Below are 15547 nucleotides of genomic sequence, written 5' to 3'. Positions count from 1 at the left end.
CAGGGAGGCCTGGGAAGAGGAGTGGGCATCGCGGCAGTGGCAGTGGCAGGCCGAGAAGGGGGGCTGGCGGGAGCGGGGCCGCCCAGGGAGGCTGACCCGTCAGTTGCGTGGCCGTTCATCCGCACCCCTGCCCGGCGCTGTTCGCTTCTGGCTCGCCCAAAGAGCCGGCTCGGTAGGAGGGCACCAGCTGCACCCGGGCTCCCCAGCGGGGCCGCAGCCGAAGAGCCGGGCCAGGCAAACCTGCAACGGCTTTGCCTCCTCGGGAGGCGTCTGCTTTGCCAAGGGACTTGGGGTCGCCCGGAGCTCGCGCGGGAAGGGATTCGTGGGGGATGCAACCACCGCGCGGGAACCCGGCACCCACAGAGCCGACCTGGCCTCCCCAGCTGAAGTCCCCCAGCAGCAGCTCACGAAAGCTTACCAGGCCTCCAGTCAAATGGGTGGGTCGGCAAAGGCGCTGCCAGAGCACATCCGAGGGCAGGGAAGGGCGGCGGGTTCGGCGCGGGACCCTGCAGCCTTGACCAGGCACGGGGATTTGGGAGTTCCCCCTCGCCCCCCTCGCCGCCCCCCCCCCACCATGGTAACCAACTCACGATGCCAGAACACAGCACGGTTTCCAGAGAGCTGCATTTAGAGAATAGGCGCACACAGCGTCCAACCCTGGTAACCACCTGCTTATTCCCGCTCGGGAAACAACCGCCCCTAACAGCAAGCCTGGGTTCCAACGTGCAGAAAGACTGCCCGGCCGGCTTGAGCCCTTCCACCTCAGGAGGTGTTTCGCTACAAAGCCAAAATCTCCTCTCCTCTCCTCTCCTCTCTCCTCTCCTCTCCTCTTCCTCCTTCCTCTTTTAGCCCTCTGGGTCTTCACTTGTTTGGGGAAGATGTCCACACTACATCTGGGCACAAAGGCCCTCTGGACATGGACAGATTCTCTGAATGTTTCCAGAAGGAGTGATCATCCAGCTATTTCTCAAGGCAGAAGTCCTCAACAGTGACAGAAGCTGTGCAAATGATCCCACCCCCACCCCCCCAGCTCTGAGGACCTCCCACCTGGGATTTCCCTTGGGAGCGAATGGGGCAGGGTGTGTGGGTGTGCCAGGGAGGGCTAGAAAGGGGAGAGTGCATGGAAAAGCAGGATATTCACACCTGTGTCCCTTGGCCACTCATCACAAAGTTAAGTGCAAGAACACTAACTCCTCCCAGGAGAAATTTCAGCAAAATCTCTTTTCCTTTGGAAATAACTTGAAAAGCAAACTGTCCTTCATGCAGTTGAGTGAAAACGGTTGGGGGGAAGTGCAGGTGAATCTCCCACATGGCACCAACCAGTGTTTTCGTGACCATTGGTTTTGGTGGCAAAGAACACAGGGAGGCTGGGCTATCGCCCTCCTGTGTCCCCTTCCTCATTACTGAGATGGACTGGGGACTCAACAAAATTCTGTTCTCCTCTGGAGTCACTTCTAAAGGGGATTTTCATTTGTCCAGTGGAATAAGAACAGGTGACCAAAAAGATACAAGAGGATTTCTGGTGTGCATCTGAATTCATTCCAAAATGGCAAAAATTAATCTTCAGTTCACTTCAATTCCCACTCCTAAAGAGGCTGTACTGGTCTTCGAGGGGCGATGCGAGGGAAGCGCCACTTCCAACAGACCCACCAAGCAAAGCAGCGCCTTGCTTCCAATTCCCCACACGGACAGCCCTTCTGCTTCACCTTTTCGATGACAGGGAGTTCTCTCTGCAGGCCAAGCGCTGCGCAGAAGTGGGCCGGCCGAGCAAGGCAGTGCTCCGCAAGGCCCTCAGGAAAACGAAGACGTCACGCTGTGTAGCTGCAGAAACGTGAGAGGCACCGGGATGACTTCTGAGCCCGTGAGCATTGTAATTACCCAGAGTAGGGCATGGCTCTGTGCCCTGACAGTCCGCATCCCTTACGAGCATCGAACGGTTGTGGCCTGTCTCCACAGTGCGTAAACTGGGAGAGAGCCTGTGAGAAAGCAAGCTTCCTTGAACCGCCACCACTGGCAGCCGGGAAGAGATCCCCTTTTTAGGCCCTCACGGAGGTAAATGAAGAGTTCCACAGGGATCCGAGGCACGAGGCTCAGAGCGGCAGTGTTCTGCTCTTCGGTGGCCTCTCCGTAGGCGTACTGCTAACCCCGCTCACAGTGAATGGCTTATCTGACCAGCACCCTGTCCTCGCTCTGCTGCTGTGCCCACCAAAGGTCACATTAAGCCTCAGCCTCTGAGATACCACATGTTGATACCAATATTTCGATCATGGCCATTTCAGGAAAGGGCAGAGGTGAACTGTATTGTTTTCACAATCATGGTAGAAGCTTACTTATTTATTTATATAGTAATGCTGACTCTGGATGGCAAATGCAGGATTAAAATCAATGAATAACTAAAGCAAAACTAATTAAGAACAACAACAGCAGCAGTACAATGGTACCAGAGGACATTGTAACTCAGGGAACACAACTGCAATCACATTAAGACCACCACAGTGACAGGCTCCCTCAACCTCCAGACCCCCAGGGGACGATCAGGTCTTAGGACTTACAAAATGCCAGCAGGGCAAACAATGCCCTTGTTGACCTTTCTGCTCTGCTATTGGCCTGGGCCATTTACTATGTCCTCCCCAAGCTGCAGATTCCTCCAGGAGCTGATGGCCTGTGGAGCTCTCCATCCCTCACTGGAAGATAACTGTCTGTCCCTTTTTGCACTGAATTTAAAACAAACTGTTTCCTTCTTCCCTTTCATCTGCTTGTGCTGATGCTACTTTGATGGACTCTCTTGACAGAGAGTCCTCCACCACAGAATATGATCCTTTGGACTTGCTGCAAGTTGCTCTGAAAGCAGAGAAGTATTGAGGAGTGGATAAGAGATCCACTGGCACCTGTAGCTTTCTGCTTGTGAGAACAATTAGTCAAACCAAACCATTAAAAACTGATTGTTCGGCTTGCAGCTATTCCAATAAGAATCCAACTGTGATGGACTGGAATGGAGGAAGGGGGGTGAAAACGGTACTCTCATCTCTAGAGCAACGCTCTGGAGATAAGCGGAGAAAGCTGGCGCATCCCTAAACATTCCAGAAGATAGTAGAGACTTGTGCCTGGGAACTGCGGGTCAGTCTGAGAAGATTTCTGTAAACAGGTGCTGGCAAATAAACCTTGCTGATTGAACCTGCATGGTCTCCAGGAGTTCTTTGGGCTAGGCCTGACACCAACAGAACTGTCGTCAAATTGGCAGCTGTTGGAGGACGTGTTTGCTGTGTCTGAGCCCGGCCTGAGAGAAGGAAGGGACAGGTCTGGTTCTCTCTTCCAGAGAGAGACCACAGAGCATGGTCAACACAACGCTTGGTCCTTTTTTTTTCTTTTTCTTTTTTTGAGCCAAAGGCACCTCTGTTGCAAGGACTAACAAAATCAGATGGATTTCGATCATTGAAAGAGATTTGTACATCAGTTCAATAATTCAGGCTCTCTCATCTTCTAATTATCACTCTCTGACGTTAGCAGATCGTGCAATTCCAGCCTTGCTATATGCAGACAATGTTGTAATTTTGTCGGTCTCCCAGGTGGGAACAAGAAGGGCATTGAGGGCATTGGCTTCCTTTTGCCTTAAAGAACAACTTGTAGTAAACTTTCAAAAAACTGAAGTGCTAGTGTTGCACTACACAGGTTACATAAATAGCAAATAAATGGGCCCCCAATAGAGCAGGTGCGCACTTATAAGTATCTTGGGGTACAGTTCCAGGCTTCCTTATTTTGGAGCGCACGTTTCTCTTATTGGGCAAGGGTGGCCCAACGCAGCTCCACAGCTGTCTTATTTATTTTTTTCTCCTGTGGGTGTGGCTCCATTGGTACTCAGAGACTGTTTTAAACCAACCTGGCTAGCAAAAGCTAATAGCAAACTCCAGTCCTGAGGACTTTCTTTGGAAAGTCTCTTTCCATTAGGGCTTGAAGACGTCAGGAATCATCTTAGGTGAGGTGAAATGGAAATCCTGAAGGCAACATGAATGACTGACACAGTGGCAGGCAACATGGATACTTTCCGAGGTGCCCACCTGCTGAGTGACCTTCATTTTTTTAACGTTGCTTTTTTAAGTAAACAAAATCAAATGTGAAGCTGGACTTCTGGAAAGTGTCAAACTCCTGCACTGCTTTTATTTCAAAGGAGGACTCTAGAGCCCACATTTGCATGCCTTTCCAAGATGCTAGCATGCTGTCAGAGACTATAACTTGGTGTCAATATGATAAAATAGGGAAGCATTTTCAAAGATTATTTGCAGCCACTCTACAGTTATGGGCAGGAAAAATTGCATACTGCATGTGATTTCTCCAAAGGAAGAAGACAGTCTCCATTAACTTCTGAAGCCCAAAACTCTCCACCTGTAGCAGCAAGATCACTGCCACCAAAATAGGCTTGGGAGATTTCTCTCCTCAAGGGATGGGCTGGAAGAGTGCTCTGTGTGCACGCGCACACACACAGACATGCATGAAGATGGACTGAGAGAAGAGGGTGCCAGGAAAGGCAACACAGCATGTACATGCTCCCCTATTGTAGGGGAGATGGGCGGGAGAGAAATCCAATAAATAAATAAACAAACAAACAAACAAACAAACAAACATGCCCTGGCCACCTCTTCACAAAGTAAGTGAACACCACTCCACATAAATTGCCTATCCATTAAAGTAGTACTAAAACAAATATTGCAGCAAATGGAATGAGACTCTGTAGGAAATAAATGCAAGGGAGTTTCTTTGCCCAGGGCTAGTTAAAAATCCAGCCATCTGGGGGGGTTTTCCTTTCCTTGTTTGATTAAAATTCTTGGAACCTCAAAAGCTTGTCTTTCTGGAAAACCTTCTCTGGTTTAATAAAAGTATTGCCTTAATTTGTACCCACAGTGGGAGTTCCCCCTCTCTCTTCTTGTTTTTGCACTTCAAGGTGGTTGAAAAACCATCTGGCAGAGCACAGGAGTCAAGGGTTCTGTATCTTTTGCCAGAAAGGTAAACACCAAAATGCTTTATCGGTGTTAGTCTGTTCCTTCGTAAAGGAGTTAAGCCTCTCCGGCTTAAGAACTTAAAAACCTTCACTTGACCTGAAAGGAGAGAAGTTCCCTCTGGCCCTCCAAGGAGAAACTGCCAGGGACAGGAGGGCGCCGGCCCCTGGAAATCCACCCAGGAAGGTCCAGGCAGCGGGCTCACCAGGCCTCGAGCTTGAGTCCTCTGGGGAGGGGGTCCCCAGACACACCCCCACCCGCCCCCATGGCATCTCTGGACTGGGCTCTTTGGAAAGGTTTGTGGGGAGCCCCTTTCGCCTCTGCTCCTTGAAAATCCTAACAAATATATTTTGAACTATTTCAACTCCCCCAAGGTATCTTCCAGCCTAGTTGCCTTTATTTGTGGTACTACCTAATTCCAGACATGCCCCCGTATTTTGTTCTACATTCCTATGATCAGGTCTGCAGATGGAGCTCCAAGGAAATGACTTGGTGCCCTAGGATACTTGACTAAAGTATAGCCTTCATTTGCATATAAAGACCTGGATAATTCTGAGAACGTGATAATAATGATTCCTTTTTTTTTTTTTTGGCAAAGTTCCATAGGCAGGGCAGCCGTGTCTCCCTAAAGGGCTTTGCCCTGCAGAGGCACTGAGATTCCCCTCAAGGAGGTCTTTCATTCCAAGCCTCTCCCTGGGCACTTCCAGTGCCGAAAGGGGCTTCTGCCCACACACAGAAGCTGCATCTGGCCTCTGGAACAACCGGCATGCATTTCTCAAGGGAAAACCCTTCCAGAAAATGGGAAGGCTGCTCTCGGTACAGAATCACTAGCAACCGCCTTCGTAACGTTCCAGGTACGTATCAGAACCCGCACAGAAACGCCCGTCCCAATTAAAGGACCGACTCACCGCGGCCGGTTCCCCTCTGATGACCCCACGAAGGGCCAGGCCTTAGGTCCTGCTCGTATTATCACCGAGGGGGACGGTGTGGGAAGGAACTTGGCCGCCTCCGTTTGCCACGCGTTAGGGCTTAAATCTGGGCTCAGATTTTGATCCATCCTGCCTGTCAAGTAGCCACTTTCAAACTGCCCTCCCATCAGCAAAACCAGGCCAACCCATCTTGTGCCAGCGGTCCGTGACCCACACACCCCTGCTGGGCTTTAACAAGGAGTGATCCACGGTAGAAAGCGTGAGGTGGCACGACATTGAAAGACAATATGGGAACTATCCCAGATGGACTTAAGACCCGGGGATAGGAGCCCGCGTGGCATGATGCTGCACGAGTCACGGGAAAAGCTTTGAAGATGACCTTCTCTCCGTCCTTATTTGCCAGCTCCCCAAACAGACATCGTATCCTGGGAATATAACGTATTGTGGGATGGCAGGAACAAGAAAAGGGTTGTAAAACATGTGCTTAATTGTGTTTTTAATTACATTTTACATTTCAGTTTCTAGCTGCTGATGGGCTTTATCAGCTCTGAGTTTATCCACCTTGTGCAGAAGGGCCGAATTTACTAATGATTTGCAATTCCTGTACTTCCAGAAGCTGTCCTTCCCGTTTCCACCTTAAAAAAGAAAAGTCCATGTCCTAGTGAGTACTTTAATGCTGCTCTTTAGCCAACCCTATTTATAAAATGCAGGACAAGACTCTCCAGGCTCACAGTCACGAAACGCCCAGAGAAAGACGCAGGAAGAAAGCAGGGAAGGAAAGGGACGCAAAATCATTGGTTAAAGCACTCTGTTCTTAACACCGCATGTGGGACCAACCAGTGCAGGGCGTCAGCTCCATGCCCAGAAAGCAAAAACTGAAGGCTCGAGGGGGGCAAGGGGGCTTTCCTCCCCCACAACTGATCCACACCGTCCAGTGGAACTCCCACAGAAGTAGATGCAGTAAAGGGGCTGCCATTGTGCAGGGGAAGAGCCCCCTGAGACTCAGGGGAGAAGGCCAAGTCAGAGTGCAAGGCGTTCATCCACGAAGACCCGCTCTCCCTCCCAAGAGTTTGCGAGCCCTGCAATTCTGGGGTTCATGTCGGCAAAGGCTGTTGTGCAAACTCAGGCGCAAAATTAAGGATTAGGGTGAAGCACGAGCCAGGACCCTGCAGTTGAGCAAACCACGACCGGGTGCCCCGGGCGACGCAGGAAGGTCCTTCCGCTCCTCCGGGGGCTCCAAGCGCCAACATGAAATTCACAGGAGAGAAGGATGGGCAACTTCCTGGGCTGGGTTCTCCTTCTCTGGGGCAGGCCCGGGCTCCTGAGATTAGGCCCCCGGGTCAGCAGGCAACCTTGAGGGCACTGGCCGCAGAAGCACCCTGAATCCTACCGGGGTGGGGTGGGAGCGGCTGCCTCGCCCGGGGACCGCCGCCCCTCTTTGAGTCCCTGCGGGGCTGCCTTCAAGACACAGCGGAGGGCTCCCGCTCGGGGGGCGGGATTCCGCAGCCCCCAGCTCAGGGCTCCCCTGACCCCGGCGCGCATGCACGGTTAGCGCTAGACCGGGCTCCCTCCTTCCGTCCTTGAATCTGCCAGGGCGGCCGAGGAGGATGGGAGGTGTGGTCCGGCGGCGCCGGCAGCCGCTCGCCCCGCCCTCCCCACAAAGCCCAAGTGAAGGGCGAGAGGAAGCGAGCGCCCCAGCGGCTCTCCCCGCGCGGCCGCCGCCCCGATGGGCTTCCTCCAGGCTCTGCTGGCGCTGGCAGGCGCAGCCGTGCTCGCTGCCCTGATCCTGCTGGTGCTAGGAAGCATCTACTTCGAGGCCACCAACTCCGAGCTCCCGGCCGGGCTGGAGCAGCCGGCCAGGCTCCGCGTGATCCATGCCTTCCGCATCGGGACCGCGGTCCTGGTGAGTTGGCGGCGCGGCCCCAAGGGAGGCCGCTGCCCGGGATGGTGCCCGGGGGAGGAGGGAGGGGGCGCTGCCTCCGGGCCAGGGAGGCTCTCCCGGAGGGCCCCGTCGCGGGAGGGGACCGGAGCGAGGGGGCGGGGTGTCGAGGAGTGCCTGCCTGCGCCCACCGCTGCTGGGCTGCCAGGCGGGGAACCCCGAGCCTCCCTCCCCGGGTGACTCAGCCAGCCGGGAGCTCCCTCTGCAGGAGCCCGGCGGGGCCAAGCCGGGCATCCCAGGGCACCCCCGGGAACCAGCCGCTCTCGGGGCAGCGCCGGTCGGCGTCTCCAAGGGCAGCCCCAGGAGGGCGGGCTCTCTGGCCCCGGAGACCCTCCCTCGCCAAAGCGAAAGGAATTCACGGCAACGCCTGTCGCGAGGGGAGGGGGCCGTCCCGGCCCGCGTGGGTGGAGGGCCCTTCCAGGGACCTGCAGGGCAGGGCGAGGGACGAGGTTTTCGTCTGTTCGTCCCGACCCGTGCCAGGCTGGGCTTCCTACGCGTTGCGGCCTTTGTCTCTGTAGGCCAGATCCTGGGGACCCAACACGGTCTTCCGGGCTGCTCATTTTATTAAGATTTCCCCATTTTTAAATCGCTCTTATTCTAGTGAAAATGCCAGCCAGGTTTGATGAATTGTATGCATCTTTCCTTTGATCAGATCTCTGACAGAGCAGGTAAGTCGTGCCTTATCCTGTTTGCAACACGCAGCTCCTTAGCAATTGACTCAACTTTCCTAATCCATACAATCCAGAATGCCAGGCAGGACTGTGTCTTTTCCATGAATCAGTCTTAAGATTTCAATAAGGATATTCAAAAATGGAGGAAGAACTCTCTCTCTCTCTCTCTCTCTCACACACACACACACACACACACACGCACAACACACATCATTCCCCTGCCCCACTGAGTTCCAAGGGCATAATGTTTCTGACCCCTGGACTAGATGGCTGTTGGCAGGGGTTTTATCAACTGTCAGAATCCGGTAAGGCTGCCTGACCCACCTGCTCTGCTCTCCAAAAAGGGAAAGATCTTGGAGGACCTGCACATCTGCACCCAAATCCAGTTTGTCAGATTTGTGCGGAGTGCGTGGACAGGAAGAAAAGACTCCACGCTGTTTGTCAAAGACACAACATTTAAGCACATTCCTGTCCGGATCTACCAGCCCAGAGCACCCTCCGCCGGCCGAAGGAAGGGGATCGTGTACTTCCACGGAGGCGGCTGGATATTCGGCAGCGTGGGTGAGTTGCGTCGGGACTTAAACTTGGCCCAAAGGAAGAACGTGAGGCCTTTCTGATACTGAAAGCTCCTTCTGCATTGGTTTGTTCTCCTTTAGCTTGATGAAAGAGAAACTGTTCCTGCAATTTATTTCAGAGGAAAAGAGACTGGTGGGGCCGGGGGGGGGGGGGAGCATTTTCCAGGAGGGAGTGGCACGTCCTTGCCCTTCTTCAGCCCTGAGGTTGTGGCTATGTGAAGGACCTGCCTTTAGGACACAATCCCCTACAGCCACCCCCACAAGGCAGGACCAGCAGAGCGATGGGGAAAGGCAGAAGAGGGAGGGGGAAAGATGATCTAGTGGCATCTCTGGTAGGAAAACAGCGAGAAAACTTCCAGGAATGTGAAAGACAAGTTTTGACCCAACACTGTATTTTTCAACTCCAGCACATTTGCAAAAACATATACAAATGTGCACGTGTGCACACACACACACACGTGCACACACACAGCTTCTTTAGGGTTTCTCAGTTAACACTGGGCACACTTCACAGGTTTATTTCACAAGTTTCTCCCCTGTGAACCTGCTGTAATCACAGTTGCCTGAGAAGCCTTGACCTTCATTCAGTGAAACCGTGGCAGTCCTCCCATTTTCATGGCTACAGGGGAAGTGCCAGAAGCCTTTAGCCCGCAACTTCTCTCAGCAGCAGCAAGTCCCAGGACTGCTGTCCCCTATGCAACTACTCGGAAGGAGCTCCCACCAACCAACACAGCAAGTCATGTTTCTGAGGAAAAATGCTTCGTTGTTAGAGACCAAGCCATCTTCCCCAAGGAAGAGAGGGGCGTGCATGTGTGTGTGTGTGTGTGGGGGGGTGTTGTTTCTTGATTTTTAACTTATTGTCAATCCAGTCAGCAGATTCAGACTCAGTTGGGATCCTTCAAGTGATCCTATTTCAGTCAGTTCAGATCTCCTGATTGGATTTGGATTTCAGAACTGAATTGTCAAACTGATCCAACTCAGAAAATGGGTCAGATTCAGAAAAAAGGGTTTTCTATACATTGGATCGATTTGGATCCAAGAGAGAGGCTTCAGTTCAGAGTCAGCCTGATCGTTTCAAAATGAACCTCCAAATCCAAGAAGGATTTGCTGCCAGCTGAGCCTACAGCCAGGGGTTTTCCTCTGCTTTGCTGCCTTCCAGTCTTTTGCTCAGTACTTTTCTCTCCTTTTCTGCATTTTGCTCACCCTCGGGATGAGGCTGTAGATACACGAGCTTGTCAACAAAATATACTGCATTCATACCCATAAGGCACTGACCACGTGCAGTTTTTGGCTTGTTTCTCAGAGGATCTTCATGAAATATTTTTGGGTTGCATTTGGGAGATGCATGATGCAATGTTGGCAAGCGCTATCTGTCTTCCCAGTCAGTCAGATGCTGGGGAAATATCTGTTTTTCAGGAAGCCATGAACATATCTGCAGCTATTTTGCCAGAGAAAGCGACTCGGTGGTTGTGTCTGTGGAGTAAGTAATCCCAAATGGGTTTTGTAGCCCTATCGCAAATTGTCTTGGAGACATCAGAGTTCAGGGAAGGCAGCCAAAGAGAATGAGCTGCCATTTCATCAGCTTCACAAGGCTAGGGCACCCCACCGACCTCCCTAGGCCTGCATGTTTCCCCCCACAAACCTTGGGTGAGGCTCCCCCAACTGTCCTCAAATTCTATTCTTCCAGATGATATAAAGGAAAGCAGAAGGGGAGTAATCTTAATCATTATGCTTAATTAGTATAAGCTGAAGGAAATGGGGCTAGGCTCCATCTCAAAGGCATCCCAGTTGCCCTAAAGAAGAGATTAAGGTCACAGACCTCTAAAGCTGCCTTTCCCTTCGTGACCACTTAAGATACGGGCTGGGGACCCGAATACCCCTGGGCATCTGGAGAGTGCCATGGCTGGGGAGGGCAGAGGGGAAGCAGCCCATATCGGTGGTCGTGCCTTGCAAAGGACAACCTTGTACTTGGTTAACAAAGCCAAGAGAAAGACAGGAGGCTTAATGAAGCAAGAAGCACTTAGCTAGGCTAAGAGCTGGTAGACAGATATTACTCCAGCAACAGACCTTTTGAAATGGAAGGTTTTCAAAGCGGTGTTCTCAGTCTGGGGTCAGCTACCCAGATCGTCTGGGAAAATTCCTATCCATGACTTCTGTTCCCCATGACGTCTGTTTCTCAAGTGAGTACTCTCTTCTCTAGCCATCCAAGGAGCTTATATTGACCTCGCACCTTCAATGCCTAAGCTGAATCTTGGGGAGCTTTCTGCATCTTGATGGAGCAGATAAAAGTCTTCCCCCTGTTTATATTGATTTCCTCTATTTCAGGTACCGCTTGGCTCCTGAGCACAGATATCCTGCCCAGTTAAATGATTGCCTTGCTGCTACCACACACTTTCTGAAGGTTGCAGAAGACTTTGGGGTGGACAGCACCCGTGTCATCATTGCTGGAAATGATGTGGGTGGAAATCTTGCTGCCAGAGTTTGCCAAGTCATAGCAAGTGGATTGGGCCCCACAAAAGTACATGCTCAGATCCTCATCTGTCCCATCCTCCAAGCTGTAGACTTCAACCTGCCTTCCTACCAGCAGAACCGAGCTGTGCCTGTTTTATTCAGAGAACGGGCTGCTTTCTATATGCTGCAGTATTTGATGGGAGAAGCTTTGCTCCTGGAAGAAGTCTTGGAAGGTTCCCACATCCCAATGAGTTTAAAATTGCAGTATAGGAAGTGGCTGAGTGCAGATCACCTCCAGAAAGAATTTAAGGCCAGGGGTTATAAACCTACTATCTTCGTTTCTTCCAGAGATGAAGTCTATGAAGCAGTTAAGAGCCTGACTTTGCCAGAATGTTCACCACTTTTGGTGGAAGATGACGTTCTTTCTTTGCTTCCTGAGACATTCATTTTGACCTGTGAATACGATGTCTTAAGAGATGATGGACTGCTCTACAAGAAACGCTTGGAAGACAAGGGCATCCTGGTGACTTGGTGCCATATTGCAAATGGATTCCATGGGATTATAAACTTTTTTGACAGAGGCTGGTTCAGTTTTCCGTCTGGGAAAAAGGGAATGGATGATATTGTCAGCTTCATTAAAAGCTTATGAAACAACAAGAGTAACAACAGCAACAACAACTTCCCTTAGATCTTGATATTTGTGATATGTTTGGTTGTGAGCCGCCCAGAGTCCCTCCTTGTGGGGGAGTTGGGCGGTGATATAAATTTGATTTATAATTAACTAAATAAATAAATAAATATTCAGTCAGGACATAGAAAACATACATTTGTCATGAATTCAGTCCAGTTAGGACCAGCCTGAGCACAAAGCACTGAATTACTTTGGTGTTTAGTAGTAACCAAGCAGAGACATCCTCTGGCATTTCCTCCTCCTCGTCCTCATTGGATGGGATGCCAAAGCCCTCGCTTTCCACACTTCCTGCAAAGGAGGGGAGAGTGTTGGTGGCGTTCTCTTGGGTGGAGCGTGGGGCTTTCACACTTGCGTCATAACGTGGTGGCCAAGAGATGCGGCTATGTTGTATTTTCTTACAATGCTGGATTCAGTGTCTGCTGTTTTAATGGATTACTCTAAATTAGTAGTTCATTGTGGTATCTTAAACAGACACGGCATTTGTTTTGTTTTATTTGCACACTGACTTATTTGGAGATTGCATAATAAATGTTAGAAACAACATTATGGAAACCAGTCCGTGCAGATTTATTTGTGTGATACAATTCAGGAATAAAATACAACTAACTTGCTCTATTATATTACCACAGCAACTTAGTTTTGTGCATAATCCTTTTGCAAAGAAGACAACCAACCAAATTTAGGTTCAATAAAAGCTGGAAACCTTTACAAAGAATCTGTGGGGAGGGGCGTTGCTTTTAGCTTCTGCATATTAAATGTCGCGCTCACGGCTTTGAGCTGTATCCACGTTTACACGCCCATGGAAGAGGCTCACCAAATCAGTGGCACTTTAGTTTACAAGTTAACGTATCCTATTGATTTTCACCTAGACTTTCCAAAGAACTAGAAGCAAGCCCCGGCGAGAGCCCTGTAGCCCTGCATTCCGCAGAATCAGCACACTGATCGCATCATGCGGAATCTCTCACTGCCATGTCACAGGAGGGTATCCGTGGGAACGGACAACAACAGGGACCTGAGGTGAAGAAATGCCGCCGGTTCAACTCCAACTCTAGTTCCAGAGAGCAGTACCCAGAACCTTTTCCAGCAGCTCTCCTACTTTGGCAAAGTAGGAGGAAGTGGGGGGAATATGTTTACTCCGTATAGAGATGTTCAGGAATGCACCCTTCCCAGCTGGAAGATTCAGCCAAATTATTCGACTAAAGTACTGATCGGAAACTGGGTAGAGGAGAGGAGGAGGGTAAGAAAGCCTGGTAGGCAGAGGAAACCAGGGTCCGTGGACTCCTGAAGGGAGAGTCCAGAGCTGAGAAACTGGGTGATCTCAGCTTATTTCAGTGACGACTGTTTATTTGGATTGTTTCAGTTCGGCTGCAATAATGAGGGGACCGGTCAAAGCACCTACAGACAAGATTTTGTTAATTTCCCAACTGGGACACCGGACCGAACTGTGATGCGGGGGCTTATGAAGCGGTTGGAAGTGAGTAACGGGGATCCTCGTTTGAGTCTGCGGCCTCAACTGTTCAGGACGTTTTAGGTCCACTTCCTGGCTGAACTGGTCAAGGTGTGTGATGCTGCCAGCTGGGGGAGAGCTGTGTTGATGCCATCTCTGTCACACTGACCCGCTGCATCCTGGCTGCATTCGCACCACTCACTTAACCGTGTCAGAGAACAGAGTCATTTTCTGGGTCTGCGCAATACACTAAACCCTAAACTAGCCCAATGGCTGGGCTGCACACCAAGAAAAGCCACCCCAAGCCAACCAAGGCTAAAGCACACCAAGCGTAGCAGTGTTCGTCACTATGTCTGCACTGTCCTAGCGAACGATGTTTTGTGAATACAGCCTTGATGGGCGGGGCAACTGGTCCCGAGCACTCCGCCTGCCTCCTCGGGCGAGCAGGGGCTTGTGCTTGAGTTGCAGCCCCGGACCTGCCATGGCTCTCTTCAGGTAGGCCATCCAGTTTTGGCTGTACGCTTTTCCCGAATTCTCAGCACGGATTCGACTCGGGGTTCTGCCCTCCGCAGTCCAAAGTCCTTATCTACTGGTCCCAATTCACCTCGTTATCCCAGCCACCCTCAGGCATGATGCGAGGGGGACCTGCAGCCCTCCTGCTCCTCCGTCAGGCTCAAAGAAAAGGAAGGCCCACCTTAAGATGCTTCTTGTTGCATTTTAGGGCCTGCCAAGGAAGTACATCTTGACCCATTCTGAGGAGGCAAAGCATCACCACCTGGTCTCGCTGTACGACGATCAATACAACAGACACGGCTGTAACGCCCTGCTGCCACCGCTCCGCAAATGGAATCGGCACAAAATGGCATGGACTCCAGAGAAAACAGACTATCCCCTTGTTGGTAGGTCCTGGGACGAGGCAGGACAACCTGGCGAGGGACGGGGGTAGTGGGCGTCTGATCTAGAAGGCTAGGCAGCCTTTGGAAGGGTGTCAAGGAACGCGTGCTGAGTCTGCAAGACCGGCATGTGGACATTTACTTGTTAGCTGTGATGGGACAAAAGGGAATTAAAGCAGAAACTAGGGGTCTCAAAAAAAAAATAATGGGTGTCCAGATTCTTGCTGGGTATAGTTAGGGCTACCAGATCTGGGTTGAAAAATCTGTATCTACAGACACTGTTGACACTACTACCACCCAACGGCCACCTGGATTCTTGCAGACCCAATACGGTAGTCCTAGAGATGGGGTCATCTAGCCCCCCAGGCACCAAAAGACTGCCCCCTCATCCAGAGGGCATCAGGTGGGAGGAAAGCTCTTTTAGAGGCTCCCACATATAGGAGGAAAGAGCTACCGCCTTGCTTCAATCTCAGCAGCTTAAAGGTTAACTGCCTCAGTTTCTCTATAGCTACTCAAATCCCTAGTAAAACTATCCTGAATTATTAAGTGAAAGCCTTGTTTCTCCTTCTTTTTCCTTCCCTCTTCCGCCTCCTCCACTTTTATTTTCCTTTCCCCTTTTTTTCCTTCCTCCTCCTCCTCCTCCTCCTCCTCCTCCTCCTCCTCCTCCTCCTCCTCCTCCGTATGATTTCCAAAATAATGTCCTTTTCAGAGCCTCCAACCAACTATGGGCTTTTGGAGCACTTGATGAAAAAATGGAGTCATAAAGAGCCAGGGGTGATGAACAGCATCTACAGCGTTTCCTACCACAAGCCTCCCGTCTCAGCATACGCCCCTCGCCAGCGGCCCAACACCAGGCGCATCATGGAGGAGAGCCGCAAGCAGTGGCTCCCCAGAAGCCTTGACGCGCCTGCCTGAAAAGGGCAGAATGCCCCACCCTCCCTGCGGAGGGGAATTAAAGGC

General features: G+C 51.3%; 3 protein-coding genes across 5 annotated transcripts in view; 2 read left to right on the top strand and 1 right to left on the bottom strand.

The window, feature by feature from the left end:
- Positions 1 to 15547, bottom strand: part of LRRC38 (leucine rich repeat containing 38) — an 85140-nt gene that overhangs the window by 31839 nt on the left and 37754 nt on the right. The window lies entirely within an intron of this gene.
- On the top strand, positions 7483 to 12956 carry LOC103062041 (arylacetamide deacetylase-like 4). 2 transcript variants are annotated; one of them, XM_088147686.1, is made up of 4 exons: positions 7483 to 7823; positions 8875 to 9091; positions 10522 to 10585; positions 11431 to 12956. In XM_088147686.1, the coding sequence occupies exons 1-4, from the start codon at positions 7647 to 7649 to the stop codon at positions 12203 to 12205; spliced, it is 1233 nt and encodes a 410-aa protein (XP_088003812.1). In that variant the 5' UTR covers positions 7483 to 7646; the 3' UTR covers positions 12206 to 12956. The 2 variants fall into 2 exon arrangements, with proteins under 2 accessions (XP_088003812.1, XP_088003813.1); XM_088147687.1 differs by having other exon boundaries at positions 7686 to 7823; positions 8461 to 9091.
- CFAP107 (cilia and flagella associated protein 107) lies at positions 13092 to 15502 on the top strand. The gene is made up of 4 exons (XM_025163342.2): positions 13092 to 13264; positions 13608 to 13721; positions 14416 to 14593; positions 15297 to 15502. Exons 1-4 carry the CDS (start codon positions 13217 to 13219, stop codon positions 15500 to 15502), a joined length of 546 nt encoding a protein of 181 aa, XP_025019110.1. The 5' UTR covers positions 13092 to 13216.

This window comes from Python bivittatus, unplaced genomic scaffold, assembly GCF_059951505.1.
Source record: "Python bivittatus isolate LINGU-HERP-01145 unplaced genomic scaffold, Pbiv_v1 ctg000510_np1212, whole genome shotgun sequence".
NCBI classification, from domain to species: domain Eukaryota; kingdom Metazoa; phylum Chordata; class Lepidosauria; order Squamata; family Pythonidae; genus Python; species Python bivittatus.
The sequence above is the reverse complement of the archived record's forward strand: the minus strand, read 5'-3'. Positions and strand labels throughout refer to the sequence as shown.

Bases quoted from the DNA above. Each gene is read 5' to 3' on its own strand.
- LOC103062041 (XM_088147686.1), top strand. From the start codon at position 7,647: ATGGGCTTCCTCCAGGCTCTGCTGGCGCTGGCAGGCGCAGCCGTGCTC. The intron at 9,092-10,521 runs GTGAGTTGCGTC...TCTGTTTTTCAG, and splicing joins CTGGATATTCGGCAGCGTGG to GAAGCCATGAACATATCTGC. The intron at 10,586-11,430 runs GTAAGTAATCCC...CCTCTATTTCAG, and splicing joins TCGGTGGTTGTGTCTGTGGA to GTACCGCTTGGCTCCTGAGC.
- CFAP107 (XM_025163342.2), top strand. From the start codon at position 13,217: ATGTCACAGGAGGGTATCCGTGGGAACGGACAACAACAGGGACCTGAG. The intron at 13,265-13,607 runs GTGAAGAAATGC...GGATTGTTTCAG, and splicing joins GACAACAACAGGGACCTGAG to TTCGGCTGCAATAATGAGGG. The intron at 13,722-14,415 runs GTGAGTAACGGG...GTTGCATTTTAG, and splicing joins GGCTTATGAAGCGGTTGGAA to GGCCTGCCAAGGAAGTACAT.